General features: G+C 52.7%; 2 protein-coding genes across 9 annotated transcripts in view; one reads left to right on the top strand and one right to left on the bottom strand.

The window, feature by feature from the left end:
• Htr2b (5-hydroxytryptamine receptor 2B) overlaps positions 1-20864 on the top strand; it is a 748006-nt gene that overhangs the window by 515187 nt on the left and 211955 nt on the right. The gene's annotated exons all lie outside the window — the stretch shown is intronic.
• B3gnt7 (UDP-GlcNAc:betaGal beta-1,3-N-acetylglucosaminyltransferase 7) lies at positions 7730-11745 on the bottom strand. The gene is made up of 2 exons (XM_050123126.1): positions 11420-11745; positions 7730-9966 (listed from the first exon to the last, which is right to left on the bottom strand). Exons 1-2 carry the CDS (start codon positions 11428-11430, stop codon positions 8784-8786), a joined length of 1194 nt encoding a protein of 397 aa, XP_049979083.1. The 5' UTR covers positions 11431-11745; the 3' UTR covers positions 7730-8783.

Below are 20864 nucleotides of genomic sequence, written 5' to 3'. Positions count from 1 at the left end.
ATAATTTTCTTTCTTTCTTTCTTTTTTCTTCGTGATAGGGTTTCTCTGTGTAGCCCTGGCCATCCTGGAACTGGCTCTATAGACCAGGTTGGCCTTGAACTCAGGTATTCCCCAGAAGGAAGGTATTCTTCCTTCTGAGTGCTGGGACTAACGCTTTGCACCACCACTGCCTAGCATATTTCATTTTCTTAATTGCATATTTCGGTCTTTGATGTATATTTACATCTGTGAATAAAGATAATCTAATCCAATTTAAGCATTGCAACATTTGCCTTCCGTATGCAACCCTATACAACTGCAACAGCACACAATTCTCTAACATCCAAGGCCTCCGTTCTGACCTCACAGGACCTGAGAGTCTGAGGGAGTACAGCGAACTCAGCTCCCTGGCTCCTAAGAACCCTGTCCGCCTCCTCCCTGGGTGAGGCCTTCTGATTTGGTTCCACAAGGTAACTAAAGCAGGAGGGGACCTGGCATCTCTGCCTTCCTTTCGTGTGTGTTTCCTTTGGCTGAAGCACAAAGATAATTACCCTAAACTCTCCCGGAAGAACATAACTTGTAAAAATAAACCAGCCCTGAGACAAGGCTGATTAGCTGGGAGGGCAGACTGCAACCTGGGGCAGAAGTCTAGGACCAGACCGAACCCCTCAAGCCATGACAGAGTCTAGGACCACCTTTTACAACCAGAACTGAGACAGCGACCCGCCAGACCACAGGCTGACCAGGTCTGCTTAACTGGAACGCCTTTTGCCATCTCTCTCCCAGCACTTTTTCTCTTTAAACCTAAATCTCATGCCAATACTTGCTGGACCTTTTGTTTATTCTTCCCAATGTGGCCACATTGAATAAATCTGTTCTTCTGTAGCTCAGGTTGGCCTTTAACTTGTGTGGGATCCTCCATTCTCAGTCTTCCAAGTGCTAGGATTCCAGGCTTGAGCTGCCACCCTCACCTTCACCATAACTCTTTTTTTTTTTTTTTTTTTTGAGACAGGGTTTCTCTGTAGTTTTGGAGCCTGTCCTGGCACTAGCTCTGTAGACCAGGCTGGCCTCGAACTCCAGAGATCTGCCTGCCTCTGCCTCCCGAGTGCTGGGATTAAAGGCCTGCGCCACCACCGTCCGGCTTCACCATAACTCTTAACCTGTATATTGGGGCAGGTGTCAGAGCCTTGCCAGAACTACTGGATGGAGCTGGAGCTTTTGCTTTACAAACTGGGTACAAGAGAGACCTTATTTATTATACAGTCCCGTTATGCAAAAAGTAAGAACCCTCCGTTTTCATTGTCAGAGGTAAAAAATTCCCGCTACCTACTGGTGTGAAGCCAATACTGAAGCACACAATGCTTTACTGAGACACTGATAATTTAGGGGTTCAAATGATGCTAAATTCTAGATTGCATATACTAATGAATGGCCCAAAGTGTCCTCAGCTTTCTAGCGCCAGTTGTCCCGGCGGTCAGCAGGGGGCACTCCCTGCCTTTTCTCGGTCTACTGTAGTCAGGGAAGCCTGCGCCCCCAGCTTGCCCAGGGGTCTGCAGACCATCGCGCGTCCTCGCCACCCACACCACTGGTGCCCAACACAATCAATCGCTCGGAACGCGTCCACATGGCCGCGTCCACATGGCTCCTCTCCGGGATCCTAGCCAGCAGATGCTCAGGGCCTTCCACCTGTCCCCTGCAGGGTCTCAGATCCTGACGACCTGGGGCTCCCTTCTGCCGCGGGTGACTTAGGCGTCAGGCCTGCAGAGCTCAGTACCGGGAAGGAATTCCGGGCATTCCAGTAGGTTGGGCCGTGCCGGGGAACTCCAGATGATTCGAGATAGTCCCCTTCTGTTTTGCAGGGTCAGCAAATCTCTGGCCCTCGGTGCTGCCAGAATGCTGCGGGCACTAGACTTCTGGTAGCCTTGAGGCCTTCGGTTACCGTCGGGCCCACTCCTAACCTTCCTCTAGTATTTTCTCCAAGCTCCTAGGTCGTCTCGGGCCACATCTAAGAGACTAAATATAGGCCTTGCCTGACTTTGAAGGGATTATCGTGAATGTAAAATTTATTTCCAAGTTTATGTGCTCTGTAGCTCTCCTGTCTCGAGGACGTTGCTCTGTCAGGTAAAGAATTACAGGACGAGAAAGTTGAAGTCCACCCCACAATGTTTGTTGCAGAGGCAGAACCCGGTACCTAACAAGGGGAGTGGGGATGGGCGTCAGAGAAGCACAGTTTGCTCCCAGGTCGTCAAGTTTTCTTATCTCTCTGTGTATTGCTTTTTTGAGACAGGGTCTATGTAGCCTTGGCTGGTCTGGAGCTCACTATGTAGACCAGGTTTTTTTTTTTTTTTTTTTTTTTTCCCAAGACAGGGTTACTCTCTAGCTTTGGAGCCTGTCCTGGAACTAGCTCTTGTGTGCCAGGCTGGCCTCGAACTCACAGAGATCCACCTGCCACCACCCGGCTCCAGGTTGGTTTTTTGAAACCACAGAGCTAAACCTGTCTCTGCCTCCCAAATACTGGGACTACAAGGGTGCCCCACCACACCCAGCTCTGAGTTTATATATTTTCTAATAGGGTGTGGAGCAGGGGTGGGTTCCTTTTAAATTGGACCAGGCACAGATAAACTTAGTCCGTTGGGTCTTTTTAAAGGCCTCCAGGGACCTGACTGAGTACGGCAGGGGTGGGGACCGTTAAAAACCAGCCAAGCCCACCTATAGGTTATCTGCAGTCAGCCCTGCTGTTGGGAGGGAGTTGGAGTTAGCTTAGCCAAGCCCACCCTTTTTGGGTTATCTGTGGTTGGCTGGGGAACGGGGCAGGGAGTTGGGGCAGGGAGTTATCCTGCTGGCTGGGAGTTAGCTCAGAGGCCTTCGGGAGTGGAACAAAACTTCAGCAACGGGTTTCTTTTGTGCAAGGGCCCATCTCCCTCCAAAATGGAAGTGCTCAGGTTAGTGCAGCCACATCTCGGACCTATCTCTCTAACCAGCTGCCTACTTAAGAGCTAACTGTCGCCTGTCTTTCCACACTTCCGGTTTTGTATCAGAAACAGACGCAAAAGTTGCAGCGTTTTGTTTAAATAAGAAAACAGTTTAGGGGGGCTGGAGAGATGGCTCAGCGGTTAAGAGCATTGCCTGCTCTTCCAAAGGTCCTGAGTTCAATTCCCAGCAACCACATGGTGGCTCACAACCATCTGAAATGAGGTCTGGTGCCCTCTTCTGGCCTTCAGGCATACACACAGAAAGAATATTGTATACATAATAAATAAATTTTAAAAAAAAACAGTTTAGTCACCGCGGGAAGGTAAATTCATTTCTTTCATGCAGACACAGAAATGAGCGTGTGTTAGTGACTTTCCTCACTTGGTACAAGGGGGACAAGGCAGACGCAGTGACCAGCTGAAGGAGCCATTCAACAGCACACATTTGCAGAGCTAAAGAATTGAATTGCAAACGGAGGAAAACTGGTTTTTCCACAGGAGGGAGAAATCAACCTAAGTGCTCCCCACACAGGCAGTTTGCACAGCCATCAGCTTAGAAAATGGGGCCAGCCAGATGACTGAGCATGGGAAGGTGCTTGCCACCAAGCCTGACGGGAGTCCTGCCCGCAGATCCCACCTACTGGAAGGCCGGAACATGTTCCCGCAAGCTGTCCGATCTCGGCACACGCACGCCCAGTCCCATAAATAAACAAACGTAATAGCAATTTTTTTTTTTTAATCGTGGAAAGAGGCTCCGGACAGTAAATGTGGCTTGGTGCAGACATTTCAGACTGGGCCAGGGCTTCATGAACAGAAAAGCATCACGATATTTAAATAATTATCCGATTCCCCCTCCCACTAAGGTCCCATGCTTCTGAGATTCTCCAGAGAGAATCACTGGACATAACAGGTTTTGGTAATCGGTAGGCTTTCACACAGAAGCAAGCACATTTACCACTAAGCATCTGTGAGGGAAATGGCGGGGACGAATGTTGGGGGGAGAAGATTTGGAGTGGGGGTTGGGAGCTTAGGGTTCCAGGCAATCCCTGTCACACAATAGCTGTGGGATTCTTCTGAAACCTCCATTTCTTCCTTTCAATATAGTGTTGAACGGAATTCCAGAAGCTTCTCCCTACTCCCCGGTACTACACCTAGGAACAGGTTTCCTTTGTAAAGGGTAGGATTCCTTAAGTGGTCTCCTTTAGTTATGCAAATATGCCAGAGGAGGCAGCCCGGCTCAGGGCTACCGTGGGGCGGCCTTTTGCCCCCTTTCAAGTTCCCTTTGAATACGGAGCTGTTAGCTGAGGACAGGAACTTTTTGCTGTTGAGGCCTTCTGTTCTTGGTAAGGAAACCCTTCCCCCCCATCTATTCCTGTCCCAAATCAGTCTGGGGACTGGCTAAAATCTACTGCCATCAAAAGCCTGAAAGTTGCTATTTATATAGGAGTTTACACAGTTAATCCAGAAACCCCTGGATCCTGGTCCTCAGCATCCAACTGCTCTTTGGCGGGGAATGATTGCGATAAGTGTGAAAGAGATGGATACTTTAATGCCTGAAGCCTAGGCTTCACTGTAGCCTGTGTGGCCTGAGAAGCTCCCTTAGCGCGCAGGTCCCGCTCAGCAGCGCCCCTGTGTGGAGCGTTGGCGAACAGCTGGAATTGACTTTGCAGAGGACATTTGGGAGTAAGGTTCAAGAGGGCCCGACAAGGGTACATAAAAGAATTTACATAGAAATGTAAACCTATTTACTAAAGTCAAAGGCATATAACTTATACATGCCAAATATTCCTAGCAACGGGCATACTGACTGGGACTCCATAATTATTACTAATGTCCACCCAGAAAAAGATAGTAAACACTGGTCCTTTGTCACGCTGAACTAAAGGACATGGAAGGTAGAGCCCTCTTTCCCTGAAGTAAACCATAAAGTCTAGAAAGGTCACTCTGTTCCCTTCTGTTTGGGGGGGTAGGGGGTGGCTCACTACGGAAGGTCCTAACCTGTGCCTGGGACTAGGAGTCTAACCAGGTAGGTTAGGAGGAGTCTGAGCTGGACCTTGCTCCGCCTCCCCGCTCAGTCGGTAGAGGGCTTGCCTAAGCACGCAGGAAGTCCTGGGTTCAGTCCTCAGCACCTGACAAACTTGGCGTGGTAAGCACGGGCCTGTTAAACGGATAATTATCTAAAAGCCTCAGGGTGATTGAGAAACTTGGACCGAGAGTTGACTAACACCTGTGGAAGCTTCTGGTAAGGAAAGCCACAGGCCAACAGGCTGGTACCCACCACTTCCAGACTGCGGGGGTGGGGAGGAACTGTCCTCCTCCAGCCGGTTCTCACCTTTCCACATCCCATAAAACCTCAAGACCCCCAGGCCACCCATCCACACAGTCTCCCTCCCTTGAAGAGACTGTTGCCCTCCAGCTGCTCTTGACTACAGACAATTCTGCTTCAGGAGCTGCCTGTCTGATTCCCTTGATTTCCATGCTGCCTCCTCAGTCCCGACTTTACACCTGCAACCCCAGCCTTTGGCAAGTAGCTAATCCAGGGAGTTCAAATCCAGCCTGGGGTACCTGAGGCTTTCTGGGGAAGGACCCTTTAATTAAACCTGTCAGACTTTTCTTGCCTTTTGTTACGCAACCTTGACGATGGGTCATGCCTCCTGGACTAGGGAAACAAGGGTTTATTGAAAAGGCCTGAGTCTTCCAGAATAACCTTTATCTTTATGCCTGTTTCCCTGAATGGCCAGCAATAAAGGTGCCTTTAGGGGCAACCTGGATGGAGACTTACTAGGCAAACTGAAAAAAAAAGAAATTAAGTCAAGGGCAACTGAGCAGAATGGCTGAAGGGGCTGTAGGAGGCTGGGCATTGCGAGCATCTCAGAATATAGGGTTGGGCTATATTCCTATCTGCTTTGGTGTAGCGGGATTTGGATCTTCATCCATTTGATGTGTTTTATAGTTCAGAGCCTGCAGAGAGCACGCTAACGAGACAGATGGGGCAGAGAGAGAGAGAGAGAGAGAGAGAGAGAGAGAGAGAGAGAGAGAGAGAGAGAGAGACCCAGATGTGGCTGCTGGGAGGATCCTGTTTGGTTGGTGCTCTCAGCAGATTCAAACAGCGACCCAGGGGCTACACATAGCCTCGAGCTAAGAAACACAACCTTTCATTCTCTCAGATGTAGGGTAAAGGCTGTCTCCAGAGACTACGCCTGTCTCTGAGAGTCAGAACTAATCAGTGAGCCCCATGAGCCTCTCTCTGCTCAGCCCCTGACCAGTTGGGACCGGATTCTTTCTAAAATCTCTTACTCTTGCCTGCAGGACTGGACACTGACCAGTCAAGATTGGACAATACCTGTTCTGGTTCTGAATCCTTCCTTCTATCAGATAAGCAGGTTGGGAGCTGATGGAGGGGTTTTCTCATAGAAGTAGGTCCATTCTGTCCCGCCCCCCTGGCTTAACCTGCTCTTGGTTGGAGCTGTGGTGGATGCCTAAGAGTCTGGCCTGTGTAGCCCTGGGTCTGCTGTTTCCATCACTTTTGGACCCTAGAATGGGGATTGGTTAACAAACTCAGCAGGGCACTTCTTCCTTATCTACCAGCAGAGCCTCCTCCAAATTCCAGTCTACCAGATACAAGGCTCAGTGAGGGTTAGTACTGGGGGTTGGGGAACGTGAGCATCCCTCCCCACCCCCTTAGGGGTTCCTAGGCCTTCCTTCTGGCTCTGCAAATGAGGCCCCCCCACCTGCCTGCCCAGCCCTGGGCCCAAGTGAGGGAGCATAGCCAGAAGCAAAGCCTCACATCCCGTCTGAGGTTGAGCAAGGCTCAGAAGCACTCAAGACCCGGGAGTGGGGGGTTGGGTGGGTGGTGTAGGGCGGCTACTGACACTTAAGTGTTCCCAGGACAAAGTAAGCCAATGTGCAGGGGCCTCAGAACTACTGATCTCTGTTGCCCCATTCTCAGGGTCAACTCCAGACATTTTCCTAAAACCCTCAAGGCTGGAGATTCAGGCCTGCTTGGCACCTAGCTTAATAAACAACCATCCACCTCCCTCCCTCGCCCTCTGATTGAACCCTGCCTCTGCCTGGTCCTTGGAGGTGGCTATGTATAACCCCTGAGCCTCCACCTGGCACTTCTGCCTCCCATTGTCTCTCTGATGCTGTTCTGGGGGCAGTGGGTGTCTGTGACCTTTGAAAGAGGTGGGCCTCCTGCAGGCCCTGGTTCCACAAAAGGGTCCTGCAGTGTCACAATCTCAAAGCTCTCAACTTCTGGGAACCAGGGCATGCACTTTGCAATGAGCTCTGCACATCTGATTCTTTTTTTGCAGTCGACAAAGGGAGGCGTGGGAAGACCCTTACTAGGGAGGAATGGTAGCAGCCCTGTCCTCGCTGTCCCTAAGCCTTGGATCTGGGTAGCTGGGCCTATGGTGGTTCCCCCTGAGCTGCTCACTATTACTGTCTCAGGAGATGCTGTCCTGGAAGTGGCTGCCCTCTCTCCTCTGGAAGCAGCAGCTTGGGCAAAGGTCCTGCACGTGGCAGTCCCAATGCCTCCAGGCTGACTGCGCAGGACGTCAGGAAGCCTACTAGGCTCTGCATACCCTGCCTAAGGTCACTAGAACACTAGCCTTGGGCCTGGGCTCTTGCCTTGACCTTGGCAAATCTAAACCCACACCAAGGCCTCTGCCATCCATGTGGTCATCTGAAGAGTGCAGGCTTCCCTCATCAGCAGCCCCCCCTTCCTCTAGAGGTCTTAAACACCTACTAGCCAAGACCAAGGAACCAACTAGCTCAGACACCTTCAGCAACCAGTCCAGTTTTATTGAGAAACTATTGATGCCTCCAACTTTCCCAGGTAACCCCAGCCCGAGGTGGGAGGTGGCAATCTTTCACAGGAAAAGTAATCTGTGTAGGCCCCAGGCAAGCAGGGGCCGTCAGTGGGGAGAGCTCAGAGTGGGACAGAAAGACAAGGGGTAAAATGATAAAGGTGTAGGCGGTGAACGAGACTGCTGAAGGGGAGTGTAGAAAGAGATGGGGGGGGTGTCTACCACCTCCCAAGGCCTGGAATGATCTCCTTCCAATTCCTCATAAATACAACTTCACAGTAATAGAAGAATGTCAACGTGTAGGGCCAAACAGGCCAGTTTCTGGCCAGGAAGTCAGTATCAGGTGCAAGGGTGAGACCTGGCTTGGGCTGTGGTCAGGTATCTCTGTGCCTTGGGGGGGGGGGGGTCAGGAGCACTGCTCTTTTGCCCCGTGTCGGGGTGGAGGGTGGGGCTGGAGCCCACACTGAGGTTTAGAGGCGTGCTGAGGTAGTCAAAGTGGCCAATCAGGCAGGCTTCTGGACAGGAGACAGAGCCAGGAGTCACATCTGGAGCAGACTCCAGGCAAGCCTGGGGCTGTGCTGAAAGGGAGACCCAGGGGTGTGGACCAGGGGACACCTGTGGACCAGCACAGGGTGGAGCTCCCACAGATGCTGCCCGGCCCTCAGGGAGCCGGGGTACTTCACAGGAAGAGACTTCCCTGTGATGACAAGAGGCAGCCACAAACCCACGGGGGCCAGGCCTAACCCAGGTACCTGAGCAAATGTTCCTGCAGAGGCCACCAGGGTCTCCTACCAGGATAGAGGGGCCAGGCTACAGGCCTAGGCTAGGAGGGATCCAGATCCTCAGATGACCTCTGGTCAAGGAAGTTCCTCTCTGGCTCTCTGTACCACACCACACCCAGGGGCACAGAAGGCCCAGACCCTTCACCTCTCCCACACGGGACCAAAGACTATGCCATGTACTGTAGCTCCAGCCCCAGGACCCCCAAGGACTTGAGGGCAAATGTGCTTGTGTCCCAGCCAGATCAGAGCACCTGGAACTTGAGGGAACAGGTGAGATTGCTGTGCACCAGGTCCCACATGGCCAGCAGCTCGGGAGGTAGCAGCTTGTGCACCACAATCATGGCACGGTAGAAGCAGGGCTCCTTGTTCATCCGGCTGCTTCGGACCCGAGAGATGCCAAAGGTCTTGAAGCCCTCGTGGCCGGTCGGCTGCACCCCCAGCACCTCCAGACACATGCCCAGGAAGACGTCATCGATCGGGAAGAGCTCCACCGCATCACAGGCTTGGTGGAGACGCCGAGCCAGAACGCCAGACATGAGGAAACCCCCTCCGCCAGCATAGGGCGGGTAGGTGGCCTTGCTGTACATGACGGTGGGGATGTAATATTTGTTCTCTTTTCTGCGGATGGGCCGAGCATGCTTCAGGACATCGCCTACAAATAGGTTTTCCTGGGGCTGGCGGTCAGACAGAAACTCGAGCAGGTTGGTGGGGTTGACGAAGACGTCATCGTCCCCTTTGAAGACGAAGGGGACATTGGGACAATAAATGTCAAGCCACTTAAGGAAATGGATCTCCTTGAGGGTCAGGTTGAAGAAGCTGTCAAGGAAGTCCCACTGTAAAATGTCACCGTAGAGACGGTCCTCATAGGCCAGCAGCTGCTGATAGTGGGTCCGCTCCTCTTGCTTGGAGGCTGTGCCCAGCAGGAAGAGGGTACGCACAGCACCCCTGCCCGGACCTGCTGACTCGGACTCCCGGCCCCAGGTCTGACGGATGACCTCCCGGCGGTCGTGCTGCGTGATGACTGACTTGATGACCACTAACAGGTAGACATCGCCTTTGCACTTCTCCGGGTGGTTCAGCAACATGGGGAAAAAGCGGCAGTGGCGATAGGCCAGAAACTGCCGGAAGTGCGGCTCGAGACCCTGGAACCAGGGCTGATGGGTCAGGTTGTCATTGGCGGAACAGTTAGAGCTAATCACATCCCAGGTTTGGGGTCCCCGAGGGGCTACGGGAGTGGGAGCTGCTGTATCCTTTGAGCTCTTCCAGAAGCTGTTGGAATTGATCCCATTTCCAGTTTTGGGTGGCTCCAGTGTGGGTGGGAGAGGATCCTCAAGAAACTGGCCAGGGGTCACACTGCGCTGGAATACGGTGATAGCCAATAGGAGGGCCAGAGCCAGGCACACGCTCCGGTAGAGGGTTTTCTTCCTAGGGGGAGCAGTAGAGAAGAGGGTGAGCTGGCACTCCAGAGGATTAGGTGGCCACAGATGGGCCAGTGGACTCCACTTCCTGGAAGGTCAGAGGATTCTGATTCCTTCCTCATGATAACTTCCCAACTCAAGAAGCACTGAGAAACAGCTACTGGCTGTCCAAAGTCAATGACTTTGGGAAGGGGTTTATTTAACTCCTCTAAGATACTGGTTTCCCACTCAAAATGGGACAGAACACAAGATAAAGTACCAGGCTTGCACTAAGGAAATGCTGCCACTTTACCAGGAAGAGAAACCTCTGCCCATGCTCCGGTTTTCATTTCTAGTTCAGACCTAAGTGCGTGGACAGCCTATCACTTTGAACCAGTCAATGCAAATGGGTAAAGTCAGTGCAAGCGCCTTCACTACAGCTTTTGGGGAGTTCCCTTGTGGAGCGCAGCTGAGTGTGGGTTCTGGCTTAGTATCCCCCAACACAGCCGATTCAACAGAAATGAGCCACTCTTGCGGCCATTATGACCCCTTACCCCCATCTAAATATCCCACAAGGAGCAATAAGATGCCCAGCCCTTCATCCCTGGGAAGGAAACCCACTCCCCAGGGACCCTCCCTGCCCAGGTAATCCCACCACACCTTTTTCAGAGGCCTGGCCCTGTTCCCCTAGAACTTCCCTCCTTAGCTCACACTGGGGGAAAGAACATTCCAGGGCTGGAGCAGCAGGGAGATGGCTCTCACCTCCGTGGCAGGAGGTACAAGAGCTAGGGAGCCATGAAGCAGGTAGAGATACCCCCTCCCCCCGAGTTTTACCCCCCTCGGGGGCGCAGGGTGAGTGAAGATTAAGCCCCCCACCTCCATACTGTGAGATTTTTTCCAAAGGCTCCAAGACTTCCTGGCCACCAGGTTGGATGGAGAAACAAATCACTTGAGATACCCTGCTGGGTCGGTGAGACCCAAGATTGAACCCTTCTGGGAACCAGAGCAGAGGATCCCGGACCCAGTACTCCAGCCCTCGGAGTTCTAATTCCGGAGTCCGAGTAAGGACCAGTCCGGGACGGCGGTGGCGAGGCCCCTAGCTTGCAGGCACGCACCAGCCCACTGCGAAAGAGCAAAGCCGGGAAGGGAGAGGGCTTAAGACGTCCGGAGGAGAGGCCGCAGGAGGGAAGAACACCCGAAGGAGTCCCCGGGGGGCAACTCTTGATGGGGTCCCAGGGCCTATAGAGGTAGCATACCGGCTGTCCGAGCCGTGGCCGGGGAGCCGAGCGTGCGCCCCGCATCTCCCACATCCCACCTGCCGCTCCGGCGCCGCGTCCCGCTCCGCATCTCCCGCCACCCGCGCTGCCCCGGGCAACTGATGTCTGCCCCATGACTTCCAGCGTGCATCCCTTGCGGTCTGCGGTCCTGGGAGGAGGAGAAGCCCGGAGGTGCCCCTGCGCCCGACATAGACCCCGACTCACCACATAGACATGGCCGCCCGGTCCAGGATGGCTGAGCGGAGCGCACGGATCACAGCTCTGGGCGCCGTGGCTGGAGACTGCGGGACCGGGCCGGGCCGCGCCCCCGTTGAGACTTTCTTTTCCCGGCTGGAGGCGGGGCCGCAGGGGCGGCGGCCCAGGTACGTTAACCCTTCGCACCCCGGCTCACCGTGGGGACGCTCAGCCCAGGTCACTTCAGAGGCACGCCCCGCAGGATCGCGAGGGGAAGAGACAGAATCTCAGAAACCTTGAGGATCGCCGACATCCTGAGGCGGTGACTTCCCCGCTGGCCCTTCACGGGTCGCCTGCCTCTCCTCTCCAGGACACGTGGGGACGCCGGACGCCGCCCACCTTCACGCCCACCGGGCGCCTAGCGGCCTTGCGGCTTCCTTCTGGAGTAGTTCTGGGTGTGTGGAGGCGAGGGAGGCAGATAAGGCTGTTTCCCTAATGCTTCCTTCTCTCTGCCCTGTCGACTTTTCTTCTTCCCAGGCTCGCTTAGGCCTGTCGGCCATCTCAAGAGGAGATGGTGTTAGGAGGAGGCTGGGTTTCCCTGTCTCAGACTCTAGCCAGCCTAGATCACCTAGGAAGGCTCTGGGTCCCCCACTCTTTCTCCTTTACCCGCCCCCCCCCCCCGATAGCCCATTTGCCTCCGCAAAAACTCCAATCTTTTACTAGAGTGTCCGCACATGCTTTTAATCCCAGCAGGTGGATCTCTGTGAGTTTGAGGCCGCTCTGGTCTACATGGTGAATTCCAGGCAGCCAGGGATCTCCAGTCAGACTGTCTCAAAACAAACAAAAACCTCCTTTATTGTATTGCCAACAAATCTTTCACTTAACGTCCCTCCTCAATTCTTTCTTTCTTTTTTTTTTTGTTTTTTGTCTCCAGGCCTTTATTAATCTCCCGTGTGTACACCATTTTCTCTTGGGAGTGGGTGACACCCAGTCACAGTAGAGGAGGGAGGGGGCGTCTTGGCCCAGGCTCTGGGGTGCTGATGTAAACGGCTCTGCCGTGGCGGGCTGGAGAGAACTAACACAGTGGATAAATATGCAAACCCAGGAGGTCTGCCTGGCTCAGGAGGTGGTCCTTGAGTCCTACCTTTGCATCCCCCTTCCCCAGGGAATACAGGGAGACTCGAGAGCTCCAGTGAGTCCTAAGGGTGAAGATTCTTTTTGACCTTCCCTTAGTGATCCTTGGCCACGATGTGTGCTTAAACATACGGTGGAATTTTCTGGAATGTTGTAAGCTCTAGTCAGGAAGAATGAAGGGCCTTCTGGTCAGAATTTCAGTGGAGAATCCTGGGACAAAGCCCTCTTGAAGTTCCCAAGAAGCCCTGGCTTGAAGCCTAAGTCTCACTGGCCTGTCTGCCTGCCCCTAGGAGTCACTGCAGTCCCCTGGCGGTTCTCACCATCCTGACTTGGCACTGGCTACCTATCCCCGTGTTAGTCCACCACCCAGGGTGTTGTGTTTTGTTAGTTTTGAGTCAGGGTCTCGGCACGCAGTCCAGGCTGGCCTTGAACTGCAGATCACTTTTGCCTCAGCCTCCCGAACGGTGGGGTTACAGACAAGTGCCGACACAGCTGGCACTGCCCAGGCTTTGGGGTTCTCTCCTCTCACCCTTGCTGTATGCGTGACTTTGAGGAAGAGCCTGTGCTGTGTCTCGGCTCTTCACAAGCTGCCCTGCTGGAGAATAGCCTGTTTGACCTCTCGCCGACCTCCCTCCCCAGCGTGGAGTTTTCTGCAGGTGCCAGGTGAAGGTGGACACAGGTGTTTCTGGTAAGGGCTTGTGAATTCAGAGCTGAGTGCCAGAGGGCTGGGTGTTGGGTCAGTCCTCTGCACTTCCTGGCCGCTACTAGGGGGGCGGGTGGTTTATCCTTTTGAGACCTCAATTTCCTGCCAGTGCAGAGTTATGCGAGATGACGCAGGGGAAACAGACGCATCAGTGTCCCCGATACGCGGAGGCTTAGGACAGGTGGATTGCTTTTGATATCATGATCACATTAGTTTGACCTACCCCAGGGGCTCCTGGGACCACAGGGGAACGTGGAAGTGGTAACCAGGGGGGCCGTGCTAGGTCAACGTGGTGTTTTCCAGTTATATCTGGTCAATCAAGACAGCTTGTCATAGGAGCCTGGGATGAATTCGGAATGGGGAAATGAATGACAGTTAAGTACCCAAGTTCATGGGCTTGTGTGTGTGTGTGTGTACACGTGTACGTGTGCATGTGTGTGTGTGTCTGACCAGGCCCGGTCATGTTCCCATCACCTCATTCTGCTCTCTGTGAACCACACGGGTCCATCTCTACTCAGAAGCACAGGGACTCCCCTCTTGGGCTCACTTAGGCTGTCCCTCTCCACCTGTCCAGTCACGATGGCAGAACAGCTGGCTAGGAATTGTCTCTGAACAGCTGGAGTGGCTGAGCAGACTGCAGGTGGACTCTGCCGCTGCCCCCCACGCTGTGGGTGCAAGCATAATGGGAGGAGCCGGCAGTCACAGGGAATGTTGATGTGGGTGGAAGAAGGGGTTGAATAGAGTCCCCACACCATCCCTAAACTCCTTGTACCATTCTCTTGCTGCCCCAGAAGGGGGGCTCAGTGAGCCGGGACATAGAAGGACACTATTTATTCTTTTGATAACTCGCTTCTCCCCCAGCTCCCCTTTCCCCTCTTCCTGCTAGGCTCCTCCCTCCCTGTTGGGTCTGCAGACTTCAGATGCTGCGGGAAGACACTGACCCACCAGAGGGCATACTGGGAAGATATTGTTGCAGGGTGACGTGGGGGCTGCCCTGAGTTAGAAAGAACTGGAGAGCAAAAAGCAAGGAGCCCTGGGCACCCTGGAGAGAAGCCACCAAGGGCAGAGACTTGGAGCCGGTGGTGGCTGTGGCCGAACGGTTTATAAGCCAAGCCAGCTGCCATAATTTTAGCTCAGCCAGAAGCTGGTGAAGGGCGTGTGAGTTAGTTTCAGTTAGTGTTTTACTCTGGGAGTTGCCCTGGCTGGGGTTTCGGAGTCAGCTGTCTACCCTCACAGCTGGGGGCCAAAGGTTCAGGGCTGGAGGGTCAGAGGTCATTTGCTGGTAGGAAGAGGATTGCTGAAGGTCAAGAAATACGGCACAGCTCCTCTGCCAGAGCCCGCTCCCTGGAGCACTATCCCGGGTCCGCATCTTTCTGGGATGAGTCCTCTGTGACATCAGGGACAGCTGTTAGTCAGGGTGACCTTGAGAATTGCCCTGGTGTGCTGTCTTGCACAGACCTTGATAGGCATTTCTCCAAGGTCAGAGCCTTGGTAGGATGCCTGCTTTGTGTTTTGTTCTAGAAATTTGCTGTGTGTAAATCTGGGGTTGAGGCTTGGTTTCTGATGAGAATGAAACTTCTGGTCCTCTCCTGAGAAGAGGTCACCACCTCTTCTGGTGTCCACTCCTGAGAACCGGACACAGCACAGGGTAGTGCTGAAGGGGCCAGAGAGACCCAGAGATGCCCATCAAGTCAGCAGTGGAAGGGTACCCCAACTGGGGTCCCCCAGAGACTGGCTGCCCTGAGAAGGTGAGGTAAGGTCTGGAGCTGAGGAAATACTTAGGGACACGTCTTCGTGAAGGATGGCTCCCCTTTAATTCCCAATTTTAAACATACATATATATGTATATGTATAGTGTGTGCATGTATATGTATATGTATATGTATATGTATATGTATATGTATATGTATATGTGTTATGTGTGTGTACATGTATGTATATGTATAGTCAGAGGACAACCTTCAGAGTTAGTTCTCTCCTTCTTTCATGAGGTTGCCAGACTTGGTACAGTGTGGAGCCATCTTGCCACCTAGGTCTTTTCTGTAAGTCAGGGGCCCCTGCAGGAGCGAGGAGTAAGATGGGAGGGCTGGAAAGCCGGAGAGAGCAGGGAGAGTCTTCTGAGCTTGAGGTGGCTTCCATCTAAGAGTCTAGTTGAACTCTTGGGAGTTCCTTCAGTCAGGATGTCGACTGCAGGCTGTGCCCGTCCCATCGCTCCATAGTGTTTTATAGCAACATTTGTTTTCCAGGCTGGGCCTTGCCCTGATTTTTGCCATTATTTTACAAGCAGTTTTTGACTCCATGTTGAGTACGAATGCTGCTGTCCATGAGATACAGATTGATAAATAACGTATTCCTAAAAGTGAAAAGGATGTTGTCATGCACACTTATCAAAGTGAATCGGGACCAGGCGAGAACAGGGACATAGTCACAGCAGGACAATGAAGCCCGAGAACTTAACACACAGCGGATGGGGGAAGTGGTGGAACCCCATCATCTGGACCCCACGGAGAGGTGGGTCCCTAACACTGCCATGCTATGGTCCCACTGACCTGTCACCAGACCTCTAATATTATGGACTGGCACAATTCCTGACTGTTTCAGGGGCTTCAGCTCGGCTGGCTCCCTGCTATTGACACAGCCTACTTGAACTGCCGACTGTCTGTCTGTCTGTCCATCTGTCCACCCTTCTGGACTGGTCCTGACCTCACTCCTGAGGCTCAGCTTCACTCTGACTGGCAGCCTGGCTCTGGGGTGGTAGCATTCAGTAGTATCTCTCCCCCCCCCCGGGGGGGGCTCTCTCCAGCCTGGTGCTTTATCTTGGCCCTCCACCCCCACCCCAGTTCCCTTTGTGTCCTTATCAGCTTCTAGCTCAGGCCACTTGGAAACTCCTTCAGAGCTTTGACTTCCAAGAGTTCCAACTAGATTTAAATGGCCGACACCCTCTGCTCTGAAGTCCCATTCCCTGCCTCCTCACCTCCTCTCCCTTCAGTCTTTGTTCTTTCTTGGCCTCTGACTTAAAGGAGGAGGGGGAGGTGAGGGGCGGGGCAGGGGCGGGGGGTGGGGGATGCAGGCTTGCTGGGATCTCTTTAGCCTTAGTGGCTATTCTTTAACTTACAACCATACACACACACACACACACACACACACACACACACACACACACGTAGTGTTAATGCCGGTAATAAGACTGGAACGAGAGAATCTATGCTTTCCTCAGTCACGGCGATGGGGAAAGTGGGACCAGCTGATGAAATGCCATCAGCGAGACTTCTGTGCATCGTGAGTTTGTCATTCAGTAACTTCTGACATTCGTAGAAAGGGTCAACCATGGTCCTCTCTGTTTCTGACAGAGCACGCTCAGGACACCAGAGACGCCTGGACTCCAACGAAATGCAGATCACAAGGGAATGAACCAGAAATGGAGGAAGCCAGGCAACGTGTCCCTGGTCCAGAAAACCCAAATGACCTTTGATTGTCCCATACGTGGAGCTAAGTCTCAATAGTTGAGGAGGTGGCAGTGCTGAGTCACAGATGGCTTCACAGTTGATCCCGAGGCCAGAGGGAGCAGAGCTGTCTGGGAAGCGAGGGGGGTGGGGGGTGGGAAGCAGCTCTTCAGTTCCCGGGTAGCAGCCTGGAGCGCTCAGGAGCCCTGTTGGACAGTGGTGAGAAGGGCCTGGGGAGGAGACAGAACAGGGAAGTAGCTGCGGGGGAAATTGGGGCCAGATAGCCGAGGAGTTTCTCATGAAGCAGGTGATGGTACAGAAAGCAGAGGTAAGTTTAGAAGCTTGAGAAGAACAGACACTGGGAGTAAGACATCGAGGTGGAAACTGAGGACGCCGAGGAGGTTCTGCGAGGGATGTTAGGGGTCAGGCAAGGTATCTGTGGCATCCCAGCATGTGGCTCAGGCAAGACATAGTCCAGGACTTTCAATGATAGTAAACCCGACTCTAAGTAGCTTAAGCAAAAAGGAACTTGTTAGCCCATATCATAGAAATACCACCAACACTGTATAGCCGCCCTGTCCTTTCACAAGGATAGAGGCAGGTTTCAGAATGTCCTTGGGCATTTATCTCATCTCAACTCCCGTCTACCCCATGTCCACTTCCATGTCCACGTCCACGTACAAAATCCCAGGGAGGGACTTTCACTGGTCTCTCTCTGTGTCATCTGCCGCACCCTAGACCAATGAACATATCCCAGGGTTGAGGTAGTGTGACTGACCAGACCTGGGTCATAATTCTCCTATAATAGCAGCCCTCCGGAACAGCTGGGAAGGGTAGATCCTTCGAAGGAGTCTGCCATTCCTCCCACTCCCCGTGAGACAAGGTTTCTCTATGTAGCTCTGGCTATCCTGGAACTCTCTCTGTAGACCAGGCTGGCCTGAAATGCAAAGATCTGCCTGCCACTGGATCCTGAGTACCAGGATTAAAGTTGTGAGCCACCTCTGCTGTGAGTCTCCCATTCGTAACCACTCTGCTGCGGAGGTTCACTCCACTCCTCAGAGATTTGCCACTTATGCCAAGGCTCCAGCTGGACTCTCCAGCTCAGATATAAGACCAACTGCTCTGATGCAGAGCCCAGGAGGATGAAGGAAGGGGTGGTGCTGTGTGGGCAACTCCTTCAAGTTATCTAGACACCTCTTTCTGGGATGGGGAGGAGTCCTGGGCTAGCCAGTGGAAGATGGACACAACACCTCTGGGGCTGGCCAGCTTTCTGGTTCCTTGCTGTGCTCAAGCACAAATAAGCTAGTCTGGGGACAGCCGAGGTCACCCTTGGCTTTGACAGTGTGGGGTGGCTGTCACTCAGAGGATACACTCAGGATCCAGGAGCAGCGAGGCAGAATAAAACCTCACTGGGAGGGCCAAGAAGGAGTGGAGGAGCTGATTCCTGTTTGGTTCCTGGTGTTGCCAGTGTCCTGAGGCTGTACCCCAGCTCCTTTTGGTAGGGCACATGTATACACAAACACTCTCTCACACAGGCAGATACACAAATGCACACTCCCACAGTGATGTGGATAAAACTACAGAGATGTACAAATGACCCAGACGGTGAGCACATATATCCAGGCATTTACATGTACAAAATATGAATATAGTAACATTCATAGACACACAGAACACTCATGGACACGCATACTCTGAGTTCTGAGATACTTGCACATCCAGTAACTTACACATGAGTATACACCTGCCCGTGACTGGCTGCTTTTTTACCAGTGAAACCCTGCCTGGCAGGCCCTTGGGAATAGGCTCAGGACCCAACAGGCCCCTTCTGTATCCCAGTGCAGTCTGTTTTCTCACCTCCAGTCTTCAGGTCTGTGCCTATTCCAGGACCCCTGGCACTAATCACAATCTTTAACAGCTTGCGTTGCCCCCAGTTATCACTCTAGCAAACCTGCCTTCCTCTGGTTCTTCAAGACCCTGCCTTCCTTCTACTCAAATGAATTGCGTCCTTCTACATTGTGTGAACTCTTGATTGCCTTTAAAAACCCACTTCAAGCCAGTGGTGGCCAATACTCGGAAGGCAGAGGCAGGCGGATCTCTGTGAGTTCGAGGCCAGCCAGTTACAGGACAGCCAGGGCTACACAGAGAAGCTCTGTCTCAAAAAACAAAAACAAATACAAACAAACAAACAAATCCACTTCAAATGTTCTCTCTAGGGGCTATGATCACCTTAACAAGCTGTCTGTCACTCCCTCCATTTGTTCTATCATAGTGGGAATAGCTAAGACTAGGGATAGCCCTTCCTGTTGGACAGAACCCAGGAAGTTAAACATGGGATGGGGGCAGGGGATGAATGCCAGCACGGGCCACTGCCAGGGATGAGGGACAGTCTTACCACAGCTACAGTCAGAAGGGGACAGGACGTGGATACTGCAAGGAGTCCTAAGAGCCCAGGCAGATGTGCATTTGTAGCCTTGACACCATCATACCCATCCCAACTTATACTGGTATACATTCACACTGGGTGGGCAGTGGGCCTCCTATCCAGGACCGCTGAACCCAGGCTGCACTCTCCCCTGGCCACCAATGAGTCACATCCCTGCCTGCCAGGCAGTTAGCAGGGGACACACAGCGCCTTTCAGCCCCTAGGCCTCAAACACTAGCTCAGTCTTCCTTCTGAGACACCTCCCCCTCCCAGCCAGCCTGCTCCCCTCCCAGGCTGACAGCTCAGCTCCACACTGAGGCCGCATGGGTCTCCTTCCCTCCAGAGCACAGGGCTCCCTGTCTCTCATCAGCCGGCGCCTGGCCAAGCCAACCTTGAATGGCTGCCTTTTCAGACTAGAGCTTGGCCAGGTGCATTCTGGACAGGCCTGCTCCCATGCCAGTCTGCCAGATATCTGTGCCCATTGGCACTGCTAGCCAGAGAGATGAGGGGTTGGGGAGCTGAGGTACCAGAGAAGCATGCCTTTCGGGTACACACACACACACACACAATCCTCTCCATGCATCCCCTCCTCTCTGCTCCCCCTACAGCTCTAACTAGGCAGGCCAGGCACTAATAATAATAATAATTTCCATTTTATTGAGGAATGCAGTGAGGCTTAGGTAGAGGGCAAGAGTACAGCTGCTCCCTGGGACAGTAATCTGGAATGATCTCATCTGAAAGGATTAAGTGAAGTGAAAGAGAACCCTCTCATATATCTGGAGAAGAGGTGGTGCCTTGTGATGAAGACCCCAAACCTTGGTTACTGGTTTTGGACCTAACAGAGCTTGCTCCTATAGTCTCAGGGCTGACTCCTTGGCTTCCAGGGCTGGCCAGGGCTGGGTCTTGTCCAACATTTCTACCTTTCCTGCCCAGAAAATGCATGCTCAGAATTTTGGTCCAGCCAGGGCTTTACCTTGGATTTCAAAGTGGACTGGTCTCAGAATAATGCAATTAATTTTTTAAAATATTTATTTGTGCCGGGCGGTGGTGGCGCACGCCTTTAATCCCAGCACTCGGGAGGCAGAGGCAGGCAGATGTTCTTTGTGAGTCCGAGGCCAGCCTGGTCTACAAGAGCTAGTTCCAGGACAGGCTCCAAAACCACAGAGAAACCCTGTCTCGAAAAACCAAGAAAAAAAATATTTATTTGTGTGTGTACACATACCACAGAATGCCTATGGAGGTCATAGGTCAACCAGTAGGAATTCATTCTCTCCTTTTACCTTGTGGGTTCTGGGATTGAACTCAGGTTGTCTTGGCAGCGAGTACCTTTACCTATGTAACTGAATATCCTGGAAAAAGGTGTCTTATCTTCCTGGCTGTTGGCTGCAGGGGACAGATGAGACAACACAGAAACAAGTTGAGGAAGAAGGTTGAGAACCAGGCCAGAGGCCCTGTGGTGACAAGCGTAGGTCTTTTGCTCCAAGATGTTCACCTTGTCCCTAGAACTTGTGACTACATTAGGTCACTGGCAAAAGGGCTTATTAAATTCGTGAACCTTGGGGCTGGAGAGATGGCTCAGCAGTTAAGAGCACTGGATGCTCTTGAAGAGGACCTGGGTTTGGCTCCCAGCAATCATAGTGGCCCCCAATAATCTGGAACTCCAGTTCCAAGGGAGCAACACCCTCTTCTGTCATCTATGGGTACCAGGCATGTAGTGGTGTACAGTATACATGCCAGCAGATACATGCACAAATTTTTTAAAAAATAAAA

This window comes from Alexandromys fortis, unplaced genomic scaffold (genome assembly GCF_014885135.2).
Source record: "Alexandromys fortis isolate MF-2015 unplaced genomic scaffold, M_Fortis_MF-2015_v1.1 scaffold_213, whole genome shotgun sequence".
Lineage (NCBI taxonomy): Eukaryota > Metazoa > Chordata > Mammalia > Rodentia > Cricetidae > Alexandromys > Alexandromys fortis.
This window is presented reverse-complemented; position numbering and strand designations above follow the sequence as displayed.